The 15,204-nt window shown below is 42.1% G+C and overlaps 1 protein-coding gene across 7 annotated transcripts in view; it reads left to right on the forward strand.

Moving 5' to 3' along the window:
- Positions 1-228: 228 nt before the first annotated feature.
- The window catches only part of ENAH (ENAH actin regulator), a 98,036-nt gene continuing 83,060 nt past the window's right edge, over positions 229-15,204 (forward strand). For 3 of the 7 annotated variants that reach the window (XM_040551032.1, XM_040551033.1, XM_040551034.1), the window contains exon 1: positions 1,049-1,223. In XM_040551032.1, the coding sequence (XP_040406966.1) occupies positions 1,219-1,223 (5 nt within the window). In that variant the 5' untranslated portion in view covers positions 1,049-1,218. Of the gene's footprint in view, positions 379-940; positions 1,224-15,204 lie in introns of those variants that run through there. The other 4 variants (XM_040551029.1, XM_040551035.1, XM_040551028.1 and 1 more) reach the window with 4 other exon arrangements.

A 15,204-nucleotide genomic window follows, 5' to 3' on the forward strand; every position in this document is an offset into this window, starting at 1 on the left:
GAGTATGATGCTACTTTTCTGATTACTCATCTGCATTTTGTGATTCACCTCTACAGATGCATTTTCATTGACATCATTCCTATGCCAGTAAAAACATGCAAATTTTTCTTATTAAATCGGTATTCGTTCTCTTGAATTTCAGAGCCTATCACTCTTTTTCTGAATTGGTATTTTCTAACAGCTGCTCTTTTATTTTTTCGGACTGACGAGCTTTATCGTGTGTTTACTGTGCTACTCAAACCCTTGCCTGCCGGCGGACGGCCCTGACACCAGGGCACCGCGCTGATCCTGAGGGTTGTGCGCGTGGGGCCAGGCTGGTGAGACTCGTGGGAGCGGATGAAATCTGTGGCACCTGGATCAGAAACATGTCAAGAAGGTGTATGTATATATATACACGTGTGTATATATGTGTTTATAAAATTCTGTACCTTTTTATATCTAAAAATCTAGCAGCTTATGAAGAAATTTATCGAACTACATGCATTAATTCACGTTTTTAATGACTGAACTCCTAGAAAACAACGGTAATGGTGAACAAAAATGACCGACGCAGAAGCACCGGGACGCCTTCCCGTCGCTGGAAGCCGTCAGGATAGGCGCCCCTCGCTTCCGTGAACGGGCACCGAGGGGAGCGCTGGGCTCAGCCCGGCAGAAGCCGCTGAGGGAGCGGAGCAGGCGGGAGCTGGGTCCCCACCAGGCCCCCGGGGGATCCCGGCCCCCGACAGTGGATGGGAGAGCGGAGCGCGGACACCGCCGGCAGCCTGGGTCGGGCCGCGCCGCGGGGGCGGCGGCTGCCGAGGACAAAGGGCTGCCTCCGCCCGCGCCACCGCACCTGAGGCCCGGCCTCCCGCCCCCCCCCCTCGCGGCCGTACCCCTGGCGGGGGGCGTGGGCTCCGCCGCCCCGCCCTCCCCGCCGCTCCCCCGGCCCCGGCGGTGCCGCCGGCCTCCCCCGCGCTCCTCCGCTCTCCCCTCGCCCTCCCCCCGCGTTGGTTCGCTCTTCCCCGCCCCTTTCCCCCACCTCTCCGGCCCGTCCCACCCCCGGCGCCCCGCGGTGGTGTGGCCCGGCCCGGCGGCGGAGGGAGGGAGGGAGGCGGGCGGGCGCTGGCTGCCGGGGCTCTCGCTGTCCGTCCGTTGAGGCGCCGGCCCCTGAGGAGCGGAGCGCGGCGAGCGCCGAGCGAGCGAGGAAGCGGGAGCGGCTCCCCGACGCCGGGCAGCGCCATGAGGTGAGGGGCCGGCCGCGGGCGGCGGCGGCGGCGGTGGGCCCCCGCCTCTAACGGTCCGCGGCAGCCTGCGGCGGGGGGCTCGGAGGAGGACGAGGAGGAGGCGGAGGAGGAGGAGGAGGAGGAGGAGGAGGCGGCGGGGGCCGGGCCGGGGGGGAGCCCCGCGGTGGGGGAGGGCTCCATTGTTAGCGCCGCGTGGGGGAAGGGCGGCCCCGCCGGACCCGGCCCCCGCGGCGGCGGCGGAGTTGCGGGGCCCGCGGGGAGGGAGCGGGCCCGCGGCGTGCCCCGGGGCGGCCCCTCGCATGCTGGGCCGGGCGGGCCGCGGAGGTGCGCCGGGCACGGCGGGAGCGGGGTCTCCCGGCGCCTTCCTTTCTTCCTTCCTTTCTTCCTTTCTTTCTCCATTTTTTTTTTTTTTCTTCCCCCCCCCCCCCCCCCCCCCCCCCCCCCCGTAACCGGCGGGTGTTGCATTGCAGCAGCGGCCGGGCTGTTCCCCGTGCGATCAATAAGCAGGAGCGGGGGGCTGGGGATTCCCCGCTCGCAGCCGTTTGGGGCTCTCGGGTATAAACACGGCGGTGCCCGCCGCCAGCCGAGCCCAAACGCGGCGCTGCCCTGCCCCGCGGGGCACCCGGGCTCGCTGCGGGCTCATTCATTTGAAGCCGAATTCCTGCCGCCGCGGCTCGGCCCCGCGCCCATTTCTTTCCCTCCTGCTTCCCCGGTCCGCTTCCCGGGCGGCTGCGAGGCTCTGGGCGCCGTGTAGGCCTGGCCCCGGTTCCCGCTGGGCAAGGAGCCGGGCTCTGCCCTCGGAGGTGCTGCGCTTGGACCGGGTCCTCCTTTGTGCTCCCTCCGGGGCACAGCACAATCCTAATTACAGGTTTTGAACTTCTTGCCCCCCGCCCCACCACCACCATGTGTCCACACCTTCTTCCATGCAAAGGGCAGCCTCGTAGCTGGAAGCATGGCGAGGTACCCCCCTGTTTTGTACAAAACTTTATTCCTGTATTTCCCTCTAGTCTTCTTTGTTAACTCTTAGCATTTATGTACTACGTTATTTTAATCCTCATCTTGTGTTATGATACTTTATTTTCACTTACTCATGTTACTCTGGAGAAATGAGATGCCCTGCAAGTTCAAAGTTACAACTTAAAAAACCTTACAGATCCTTCAAACATAGCAGTTTTATTTCGATAATCTTTAACAGTGTACTGAGTACTGCTAATCTCACAAAGGTTGATACAAACATCTTGAGAAGCCCTGTATAAATTTGGTTTCTATACTGGCAAAAAAAAAATACTTTCAATGTGCGGTTGATGCTGAGTGAAGTAAGCTCTACCAGCAAGTCTGTGCTCTCGCTGATGTAACTGTGTGTGTCCTAGGGCTTATGCCAGTTCAGAGGCAGCACAATGTTCCTCTTAACCAGCACAACAGGAAAGTGCCTGTGTTGAACCTACCCTTAGGTTGCTTATTTAGGTGTTTGATTCGTTGACTTCAAGCAGTTAGTAAACGTCGGCAAATGATCTGGTTGTGTGCCTGAAACTTTCAACCTGCTCCTGAGTACACAGCACGAAGCTGGTAAGAGGGAAGCTCCATAGCGAGTTGAATGGGCTTGCTGAGTGGTCATGGGGTATTTTGAAGAAAGCTGACTCCAGAGGCTCGATTCCAAACCTTTTTGAAAAAAAAGAAGCAAGCTGTACTAATTAAACTACACAAGTTACGAAAACGATGTGGTTAAAGCAGTATTTTCCTCTCTATAGAGACACCATTAAATTGACTCGGTTTTGTTTAATTGGTCCAGCTCCAGTACAATGGCAAGCTTTCACTGCACGCTCTCCCTTTGGACTTGTTTAGACTAGGATTGACGCTATATTTCTGAAACATGTTTAAACCAATATCTGCACACCCTATTATGTTTGAGCAATGAATTTTAGCGTGTATTTACTGGTTAAGGCAAGTCCTGATGGGGGAGGAGTGAGAAGGTGGATAAGGATAAGTGACCAGTGCTTCGTATATAGCTCTTCTATATGCAGGTATTACTGAAAATATGCTTTTGACGTGAATGATGTTGATGGTTTCCTGAAATGCATAAACTGCATTCTGCTATTGCTGTTCCATAGGTATGTATGCAGTTGGCGCTCCAATTTATATAAAAAGCAATAAGTATCAGAAGTCATTCTGAGGTGAGGTGGATGCTCCCCCACCCGCTTCCAGAAAAAAAAACAACTTAGTTTCTGTAATGTCCTTTGGTGCCTACATGTGTGAGAACCCAATCTTCGGCCATGTCAACCTGACATGATTATGATAATTTCATGTTAAGGTCTCACATCTTGTCTAGGCTGCTTAGATGATCAGTTACTAAAGAGCAAACTAGTTGTCCTTGTGGTAGGTAAAATTAAACATCATTGTAGACGGCATCTTGATATTGTAAAATGACAGTTCAGTAAGATGCGAACATCACAGCACAAGTTGAACACAAGAATTAATTCTTGTAGTAGTCTGTTTTGTATTTGAATCAAATTTATATGCTCTTTGGGTAGCATCTGTTAGGGTTGCAGGTGGCCGATAACGTTTATTAGACTTAATATTAAGCATCCCAGTTAAAAGGTCTAGCCTAAGAATGAAGTGACTCAGTTCAGGACACAACTTGAACAGCCACCCCCCAGCTTTAGATAAACAGTTGATTTTGATGAACACCCATTTCTCTTATTGTATTGTGGCTAGCTGACAAAGTACTGCTCTTAATGTAGTTTCCTGAACGGACTTATAATAGGAACCCAGAAATAGGTGTATTCGGTGAGATTTCCATTTGCTAGCCAAATGGAATGTGGTGCTGGGAAAAAGTAGTTAAAGTATAAATAGGAGCACAATTTTGTGCCCTTGTTCTAGGAATAGCGTAACTTCCCATTGTATTTATACAAGAAGCTCATGTGTAAACAGAATGATAGCGAAGGGTATGTTGAAATCTGTGTTATAGAAGCTGAAAAACATAACTACTGGTACAGTTGGGATTCTACAGTGAAGGCTAACTGATTGATCTTAAGTTTTTATTTTTCGGTATCCAGCTCATTTTGTATGCTTACTCTAAAAATAAATGAGCTTCCTGAGATGCTGACTTTTTAAATCAAACTGTGTAAGGCCTTCTCTTGGGATTTCTACATCCATTTCTTTGTGTGGGAAAGAATTGTTTTTCATTAGTGTGCTAGTGAGAAAGCAGACTGCTTAATCTGGCTTTGTTACCCAAGTTTCAGGAACTGGGAAAGAAACAGTATTATATTAGATCTTTATTTATTTTAGAATTTTAAATTCCATTATTTCTAGAGCTCACGGAATCACAGAATGATTGAGGTTGGGGGGGACCTCTGGAGATGATCTGCTCCAACCCTTTGCCAAGCAGGATCACCTAGAGCACGTTGTGCAGGATGACATCCAGGCGGGTTTTGAATGTCTCCAGAGGAGGAGACTCCACAACCTCTCTGGGCAACCAGCCCCAGTGCACTGTCACCATTACAGTAAATAAATATTTTCTCCTATTCAGCTAGGAATTCCTGTGCTTCAGTTTGTGCCTGTTGCCTCTCATCTTGTCACTGGGCACCAATATTCATTTCTTAACTCATATTCGTAGCTCACTATATTAATTTGTGTTTGATAGGCTTCTATGCATATTGTATGTGTGAAGGTTTATTGTATATTTAGATGGGGCAAACAGCTAAATTGCTACAGATTTTTTTCTTTTTAGGAAATCATGTCATATCCTCGCTCATTTTTTCAAAATGAAAAGTTAAATTTTTGGTCTCATTAATGTTTCTGCCCACATTCAGTAGTTTTTCTGCTCAAGTATGTTGCTCTAGAATAGACTTTGTTACTTAAGTCTGTATTTTGTGCTGGGGTTAGTAAGCCTTCATTATATTCTAAATTTTGTGCTAGTATGTCTGATATCATACTCCCTGTTTTTTTTAATGTCTTTAATATAGGAGTGAAAGCCCATGCAGAAGTAACAAAACATGTACCTTCACTAGGACTAGGAATTCTTGAAGGATGCCATGTATGTTTTGTGGTTTTCCTAGACAAGCAGGTATACAAGAACATAATGTTAGTAGTGACAGTAGTATCACAGAATCATCTGGGTTGGAAGAGACCTCCAAGATCACCTAGTCCAACCTTTGACCTATCACTAACAAGTCCTCCACTAAACCATATCACTAAGCTCTACTGCTGTAACTGCAGTTATTCAAGGTAAAATACCAGAGTAGAAGAAGCCATTAATTTCAGTGGCAATGTTAAGTTATTGTGTACATCAAAATGTAGGGTAATGCTTTGGAATTTTGCCTTTATTTTAGTTTTAATACATGCATAAATAGTATATTTGAACTAGAAAGCTTAATTCAGTTAAGAAGTATTTGACAAAATATTGGAAGTGTAAGCAGGCCAATAATTTAGACTGGGTCTTTGTAATGGGAGCCAATACACTTCCTAAAAATTGCTCATGTCTCAAGAGCAACATTGGAGGTATAGGCAGTTTTTTTTCAGGTGGGTACAGGAATTCAGGTTACTTTCCGTCTTCTAAAGTAAACTAACAGATGGACTGAGTCATCTGTCTGATAGAAGTGCAGACTTCAGCTCGTGTTTTATCTGTGACAATTGAAAGTAATTTCTGGACTGGTTGTTTCTGCCCACCCGATAGGGAATCTGACAACTGTTTTGCCCTCAAGGTATCTGGATAGAGATTAGTGAATTTTTTTGATAGTAAAAGTGTAAGTCTTTAAAAGATTACTGTGTGAATGGAGGATGCATGAGTCACTTTTTTTTTTTTCAGAAGCTATTTATGACCATCTTACCAATTATGTTGTCAGCCTCTAAGAATTAGAAATAGTCTGGGAGTGTGTATAAATCAGGAATGCTCTCTGGAATGCTATATACACATGTTTTCTTGACTCTGATTCAGGGCTTCGTATCGTTTGTTACTGGAGGTCAGAAAACAAGACCAAGTTGGTTGGCTTCCTACTTCAGACTGCTATTTAGTGAAAGCCTTTTTTCTACGCTTGTGTAAAGAGGTTATTCTTTCAGCACCTGTTTCAGTGGATGCCTTCCCGAACACGCCCTGAGTGACGTATCTGCAGTGCCTTAGGCATATGATTGGAAATACTTGGTAATGAGGACTGCTGCTTGCCGTGCCAGCACAATTCATGCAGAACTATTGTGGAAGTGGGTTATTGAACTGCTGGATAGAGTCATTTGCTTTCATTACTAGAGAGCAAATGTATTTTGTGAAACAGATATTATTCTCTTCTTTACTGTGACCTTTCATCTGGAATTGCTCTTGACAGTTCATGCCTGCTTCCACTCATCAGTGTAGGAATACATATGCCAGCTCTCTAAACATCTAGACGGGTTTAGGTTTTAGGAGTCCTTTAGTGCTGAGGGAAAGCAAAAGATACCATCTTCTTATGTTTGATTGGGAAAAAAAGAGAACGTGATTTTTTTTTAGTAGTAGTTAAAAGTAAACAGAGAGGTAAGTCATACAATCCTTCTTGAACAGATTCAATATTTTTAAGTAATTTTTGACGATCGCTTCGCCACCCCACCCTTCCTTTTCCCTGCCAGTCTTTGTGAATTGTATAAAACTGTGTTGTGTTCTTGGGACGTTGGCATCTCCCTTGGGACTAATATGGGAGCAAAGTGACTTTTCTATCTGGCGATACTTAAACCTGCTGTATGAAAAGCCAGTGCTGTGGCCCTAGTGGCTCTCCCTGCTTTAATTTACCCTGTGTTATCACAAATACAAATGGAAAGTAACTAGTTTTGTGTATAGCTCTTTTTGTTGGACTACATACATAATCTTTTTTCCCTTTTAGAAATGTCTGCAACACCTAGTTTTAACTTTAAACGTTTCTAACTTTAAGAAGAAAAAATGATATCTAAGTAACTGAGTTTGTTTTGCCTTGCCTTGGTTTAAAATGCTGTGTACTTATACAGGCTTTAGATGAAAACGTGCAATTTTATTTCAGCTACTGCTGTTTAATTGCTCTAATGATTAATAAGCCTCCACCTGCCCAATGTCACTAATTGCACATCTTGCTTTACTGTAGCTATTTCACAATTAATGCTTTAAAAGTTCCTGAAAAAAATGGGGAAATCATTCCCGACATCTTTTGGCGGTGTTACGCTCCTGGTGCTCCTTATGTTGTAATTCTGTGGAGACTTACAGGCAGCTTATGGAACTGCTCCTTGTGAGAAAATGTGAAGTTCTGGGGGTTTGCTGCCCAAATGCCAGTGCCAGCCTGGTGAAGAAAAGTTCACTGTGCCATTAGATAAATTGTTAGTTTGCTTTGTCTTCTCAGTCGAACTGCTAGTAGTAAGTACGTGGCTTGGGAATCAACGCATAAGGGAGCACAAGGAGCTGAAGTTCCATCACTCTCTGAGTAATGTTTAGGTGGGGCTAACTTAAACAGAAGAGACAGCACATGCAAAAAAACTTCCATGATCAATATTCTGGCCAAAAAAAAAATAAATCTGCTCTTAGTTTTGTATATTGAAAATTCTCCAGGCAAAGCTTGCTTATATAAAGGAAAAATAGTGGTTAAAAAAAAAAAATTAGTCCCAAACTAGTACGTTTCTCTAAATTTGTGGGGTGGTAATGTGGCTTTTTTTTTTTAAGGTTACTCTTTTTCTAACTGTGGTTTAAAAAAAAAAAAGTGCTGATACCCCCTGAGGTATGGGGGGGAGAAGTGGAAACTGATTGCACTCTGGAGTGTGATACAGAAATGTTGTTTTGTTGGACTGGTCTGCTGCCAGAAACAACCCTAAAGTTTGTAGCACAAATAAGATTGCAAGGATTTTGTTTCAAACCTTCTCTCATTCTTCTTTTATTCACAAATTTGAAACTTAGTTTCAGTTTCCTGAATCAGATCCTAAAGTTATCTATACCTATTGCAAATTCCATAAAGAGGGTGAATTTTGGTTGTTGTATGTTCTAAGTATATGAGCCATCTAGTAAAAAAAAAGTTTTTAAAACTTTTGAATTTAGCAGAAAAATAAAGGAATAAGTAATCATTGGTGTAGGTAAAGCCTCTGTTATACTTGGTTGCAGTTTTATAGCAGCTAGAGGAGTATTTTCGTTCTAGAAAGAAATTTTTTTTTTTCTAGAAGTCAGTTTGTGGTGTTCTTAAAGCAGAATCCTAAAATACGGTTTAATGCTTTTTTTTTTTTAGGCTACTGACTACTGTCATCCTCCACTTCCTTGGAGATGACACTGATAACAGATTTTTAACTGAAACACTTAGGAGGTGATGTAGTTAAGGGAATGTTTTACTGTGGTCTCCTCACAGTTGAGGAACTACTGGTAAATGCTTTATATTTCAATTGTGTATGACAGTATGTCTTTGGCTGTGAAGCTAGCAGATATGATTGTATATTTTGTGGAGATTTTCATGTAAGTTGCATTGTTCTTACTGTGCGGATTGAAAATGCAAATGCTAAATGGGAAAGTGGTTGAGATTCTGTTGTATTTCATGCATTTCCAAAAAAAACTTTCAATACTGCTGTATTAGTGGTATTTTTACTGGCATTGGAGGGAAGAGGTGGCTGGTATTTTTAGGTTACATTCAACTTTCTGTTTGTCTCTTTGCAAATCAATCTTCAGCATATGCTCTGTGTAAATTTGTGCCTTGAACCTAGTAGTGTTGCTTCTTCAAGTCGCTAGCTCTTGAAATAGCTCTTTGGGGCGGGGGGGGGGATTGTTTTTCAGGCACCGAGCTTCCAACTCTAGGCTAGCAAGAATTTCTCTTCTAGTTACTGTAGCTGTTCATGTCAGTGATTCGTTACATTAAAGAATATATACTGCTGCTGCTTCTGATGACTTGTTCTCTTGTTGTATTGCTTTATTCTGTTGAAATCTTTTCCCTTTGTTGCTCTCTTCTAAAAGCTTAGTGTCTTTTATAAACAGTGCATAGTGATGTGTACATTTGATTTCCTCTCCTGTGTTAAACTCCTGCTGATATTTCAGGAAAGCGTACCAGCCTTTTGGCATACCTTAGTCCATTGAACAATGCTGACTCTTCTATGAAAGTATTTAGTCTAAAGTAACAGCTTGTTGAATTTGGACTTAAAACTGAACACAGTGAAGCTTTACTATAAAACTCGTACTGTTTTTGAATGCGGTTACAAAGCATATTTTTAGAAAACTAATTGGCTGCTGTAGATTAAGTTAAATTAATTTTACAACTTCAGAATAAAAATGGTTATCTGTGGTCTAAAACAAAAGGTGTGGCCATACTTAGCAGTGAAACTTAATCCAAATGAACCTAATTATGGCAGGGCTAATGAAGTAGTGAACAACGGTACTGTTATGAAAATGATCACTGCTGAACCTCATGTGCATGATCTTTGCGTGTGTAAGTCTAACCAGTAAACATACTACTTCAGAGCATGTGTAGGTTGGCTGTAGTTTTATACTACTCTAGCAAAACTACTGCTTTTTTTAAAGGAAATTAAGTTTAGAGGTACTTTTTTCCCTCGTTCAGAATATGCCTGCTTTGATTAAAAAAGCTTGAAATGTGATCAGAATGCAAGAAGCTACTATTACATTTTAATTTAGCATTACATGCTGGCTTATTTAGCCAAATCACTCTGATATAAGTGGAACATGAGGATGGCACAGGAAGCAGATGATACTTTGTGCCTCCATTTTCTGTGTGTGTGTATGAAATATGCTTTAAACACTGACCTGCCTTACAAGTCAGGTACAAACCATTTGGTCTGAAATGGAGAATGAATGAAGAAGTATATTAAATTTTGCAACTTGAAGATCTTATGGTATAATCTCAAGGATTGTGGTAGTGCTGTTAGTGCTGTTGTTTGTTCCGGTTTCCGCAACATTGTGTGATGACTCCAGTAGTCCTCTTTAGTGACCAGCTTAGTTAATTGCACCGTATATGAATTGCTTCTAAAATGGTTGCTGCTTGACTTTTCATCTGACTTTACAACCGTCTGATGAGGTGAGGAAACCTGTACTGCTGTGTTCTGGGGCTTCATTTTGTATTTTTCTGATGTCTTACGTTATTCTTTCAACCTGTAAGAAGATTAGTCTATCTTGGACTTCTTGGTTTGCTATACTCTAAAGGCAGCTTTGAAACTGATGGATACTACTGTACATTTATTTGCTGTACATTTCTTATTCAGTGATAGAACAGTCCTGTGTCCCTGCCGCTGCCACTATTCCCAACAATAGATAATTGCACAAATGGATGGCAATAAGATAAACACAAAGGTGGTTTTGTAGGTTATGAGTACTGTTGCTGTAGCTGCGTTGCTCTGAGAATATAAATAAGACAAAGGTTTTATAAGGAGAGGCAATATCTCTTACTGGGTCAGCTGCTGTATTGATGGGGAATGGGACACATGCAAGTTTTCAGACGTTCCAGTGCTCATATCTTGAGAAAATTACTCAATTCTTTGGAGACACCCTGTGGAGGTTTTGTACTGTGTGGATTGTTACAGGCACACTGCACATACAGGTAGATATTGTGGTTTTTAATGGGTAGCTTGTAATTTTGAATTCTTAGCCAAAAAAGTGAAGAATTAGATGCTTCAAAGCAAGTAAGCAGATGTAGGATCCTATTTAAATTGACACTTGGTTTTGTACTGCTCTGCAACCATGATGCTTGCATAGAGGAAGTGGAGATGGCATTGCAGAGAAAGATGTCAAAGTGAAAATTGTGAAAATCCTTTTCAGATGTTACTGTTCGTGTGTGAGAGCGTATTTTCCTTTGAATTATCTGACCACTGGAAATCAGCGGAGGAAATGTTCAGTATGGTTCGTTTGAGGAGCCCATCTGCATTATTTTTATAGAGAGGTGGTCTTGGTCACTAGAGTGGCTGCACATAGGTGGTAAATCTCTAGGGTGCATGGAAAGGGTTGCATCCTAGGCATGACTAATACTTAATAGTAGGATTTTATCTTTGCCCTGTTGAGGTCCCTAGTTAGTCATCGCAAGATAGAGGCGTGTATATCTAAGCCTTTTCTGGGTGCTGTAAATATCTTACCTTCAATGCACGTGTATCCCTTTTCAGAGGGAAGGTGGATGCAAAACAAGCAACCTCTTCTCCCTCGCTGCTTCCTGTTCCAATGCTAAAGAAAACTCCCTGTTCCTGATGCGTACTGTTAGCCTCTGCATGCTGCCTAAGTGTGAACGTGTGAGTCCCACATTTGATGGGCAGCCTCCATCTGTGGGCAGGTAGCTGATTTCTAACTGGTCCATTCTGCAGCTCCACAGTTAGGAATACGGAGGGAGGCAAGTGACAGTAATGTAGGGGAAATCCTTAGCTATTATGAATTGGGAAATATATGTAACTTTGTTAATCGCATGATTTCCATTACCAGGCCTTATATAATAAGGCTTATCTTTCCTTAACTTTTGTTTCTAAATAAATTATACTTACTTTGTAAGTGATGTTAGGATGAAGACTGAACTGTCCTGAAAGGAATCCTTTCAGGTTCGATGATTTATTTATATGCTTCCAGGCATAGTATTCATCATGCATTTATTTGAAGTCTTGCATTTTTCTTTGGGAGTTGAACAGAGCTCCTGATGTTGAAGTATGCCTGCAGATGGGGTGGGTCTGGGGGGTGAACTTACCCCCAAAGATCAGTCATGAGAAATTTCCTTTGTAACTCTTGGCAAAATACCACTGTCTTTCTTGGGAATGGGGAGGGCTTTGAAAAAGAAGAAAGCAAAATACCAAAGGAGATTGATAGTCCATAATTTCATATGCCTTGTAATGTATCAATTTCCCAGCCAGCTGAGTGATCACAATTTCCTCGCTTTTGGGGAAAGGGGAAGAGATGTTATGCAATTTTTATTGGCTTATCAAAACCTTTACGTCCAAACAAGAGGAACAGTTTAAATGTCCACATGTAGTTTTGCTTCAAAATTCATTACAGAGATTAAATTCAATGTAATCTGAGTTAAGTCTTTTTTCTTTAAAACAAAACCAATCCCTGCAACAAATAAAAAAATCCCCAAACAAAATGAAGCAAAACTATTTTGAAACAAAGCCATAGGCTTTTCTTCTAGAATTTGAGAGCTTTTGTTTTGTGTTCAGTAGGACAAAAGTCTGGCATAAAATGATAAAAGCATTCCTCTCTTAAGAACAGAGATTCTGAGCATCTAAAGAAATTCTTCTTGGATGTTACTGTAGAAATGAAGCATTGCTGGCCACGTTCAGTGTAGCTGTGAACTTTGTCTCAGCAGCACCATGTCTTTCGACCATTTAAATACATTGAATTTTTTAAATGTAAAAAGTTAGGTGTTGTGCCTCGGATCCTTGCTTAGGTTGGCGAGGAGAGTAATGTTTATTCTGGGGACGTTCTGGTTCTCAGGGTGGCTGGGGTTAATGGGAGCTTGGCAAGTAACAAAAAAAAAAAAGTTCCATATTGTTTTTCTGCAGTGGGTTCCTGTTGCTATGCGACAACCAGAATGTCACTTAGTCCAGGGTGTATTAAATTTGTATTCCCTGCACATAGCTCTGCACGTTCGTTTTATACTCTACCAGGAGGCCACGTTGCTGACTTCCTGTAGGACTGTAGTACGAAGTATATATCGGAGTTTCTATTCTGGTGCTTGCTGTGACTGTGCACACGTCAGCACGCTTGCACAGCCTTTCTTTGTTTTTGGATGTATGGGACACCTGTGCGGCACAGGCAGACAAAAAGGGGCGATGGTTGTGTTCCTGGGGGTGGGATGATATTGCCAAGCAACATGCTAAGGCTTCAAAAGGGAGACATTTCTTGTATGGAAAAACCTCAGGCTATGAATTTTGAAAACATTTAAAACATTTAAAACATGATGCAGAGAAAGTTAATGCAGGTGGTATACTATATGAATCTTCAAACCAAAAAATCCAGTTAATTTGTAGTGGTTAGAATTAACTTTGTTATTTGAATATGTTGACATCTCCCTTCCCTGTCTGAAACCAAGGCTCTCGCCCCCCCCCCCAAAAAAAAACAAAAAGAAACAACCAATGGCAGCATCCAAACTCTTCAGCCTCTCCCCATTCACTATAGATGGATGGATTCCGGAATGCTAAAGATGTGTTTGGGGAAAATTAGGTTCTGTGCCTCTGAAACCGGTAATGGACAAACGACAGTGCTGGCAAGGCATTATTCCATAATCAAATTAGACTTTCATAGTGGAAAAGAAGTCAAAAATAATATTTGAAGGCTAGGAGGATGTTAATTTGATCTTTGCTTCAAAAAAATGTCATGCAGCATGAATGGCAAATACAGAATTTGAAAGCTGCAGATATTTAATACTGTGCTTGTAAGAACAAAATTGCACTGTCTTACCTGATACGACATTTATCCTATACAGTAGCAGGTCTTATTTTTAAGCACTTCTCTGAATTTTGTTCTGGATTTTGAAAGCTATTTTATGAAATCTAAACTGAAATTAAGATAGATCCTGAAATAAGCAGGTCAAACGGTGTTACTTTTTCTGCTCTTAAAATTGAGATATGCCATTACCTAATATCTCTTTCAGTTGTCAGTCTGAAGCAGATTTATAAGCATGTGTGTTTTAATGTTTTTTTTTTAAGCTTGCTTATGTGTGGCTTCTTGATAAAAGTAAAAGTGGAAGAGTCAAAATGAAGTCAAGAAAGATCAGAAATATCTTGTAGTACTGTTCTCTTCCTTGTTTTACCAAGGATATGCCTCTAATGCATGAAGTATCATTAAAGGAAAGGCAGTATTTAATAGTACCATTTTCTTCCATAAGTTTGCTGCTTAATTCAGGGCTAACTGTTTGAGCATTGCATGCATGCTCCCAGGCAAAAGCAATAAATACAATTTCTCAGTGTCCGCAAAGAGTCTGCTGTAATGTAAAACACTCTTACGGCATTTTGTATTGATCTCACCCAATATGGAACTCTGTTACAGAGAAATGATGTCATGACATGGGTGGGGGATGCTTTTTTTTGTCTTATTTGGAAAAGTGAATCCATTCTTTTGTTTCAGAATTACTGTCACAAATTAGAGTACTGCCTGTAGCTTTTAACATTGTAGTGGCTTGGTTTAGTGATATCCTTTGGCACAAGAAACTGTAGCAACTTTCAAAAACTGCCTAGTCTTCTTGAGGATGCTCTGTGTATGTGGGGGAAGTAGGTCAGTTGTGAAGCTGTAACTTGAATGAAACGTGCAGAAAGTCTAGTGCATGCATGGGAAATTCGTAAATTTGAGATGCGAGTTGTAAGTAGTGCTGAGGTAGGTTATTTAAGTAAATCTGAAAGGAGCTCCAAGTAGAAAATGGGTCTTCTAAAACCACTTTGGTTTTATGATAAACAGCACTTACACGTTAAAAGCTTTAAAATACTAATCCATTTATTTTTATCTTCAGTTGTCTAACGTACTCCTCTACTGTTACTTAATTAGATCCTAAATCCAACTGTAATGTTGCTAGAAGACTGTCTGAGTTTGTGTTGTAATGTAGCCTACCCCTTTCCTTTTTTCTCCAAGTCTGGTAATGGCTGTGATTTTGCTGAGAACACCCAAGGTTAAAGAAAAATTCAAAGTACAAATCTGGGGCAGAGAGCAACGCTTTTTCCCCCCCCTCCCCTTCCAACACACACCTACAAACAAACTAACAAAAACACCTAGGAACAAATGCTGTTTAAAATCTTTTGTTCCCTCCAATCTTTTCTTCCTTTTTTTTTTTTTACATTGAGATCTGTAGTTCATGCTTTGTATGGTGCTTCATTGTATAATGGAGTAGAAATCCAAAACGAACAAAAAGATGCAGCAGTAAATTAACAATTTTTTTCCTGCATTGATGGTTGCCAGATGGAAGCAATCTGTGTATGGGTAATACTTTATCTTAATTTTTTTTTTCTTGCAGTTCAGGTGCTATTCTGCTATAAATAGGGCTATTACAAAATAGTCAACTTCTTGTATCCACCTTCCCACTGAAAGCTGATTTTAAGTTGAGGCAAATCCTGTAGG

This window comes from Cygnus olor, chromosome 3 (assembly GCF_009769625.2).
Source record: "Cygnus olor isolate bCygOlo1 chromosome 3, bCygOlo1.pri.v2, whole genome shotgun sequence".
NCBI classification, from domain to species: domain Eukaryota; kingdom Metazoa; phylum Chordata; class Aves; order Anseriformes; family Anatidae; genus Cygnus; species Cygnus olor.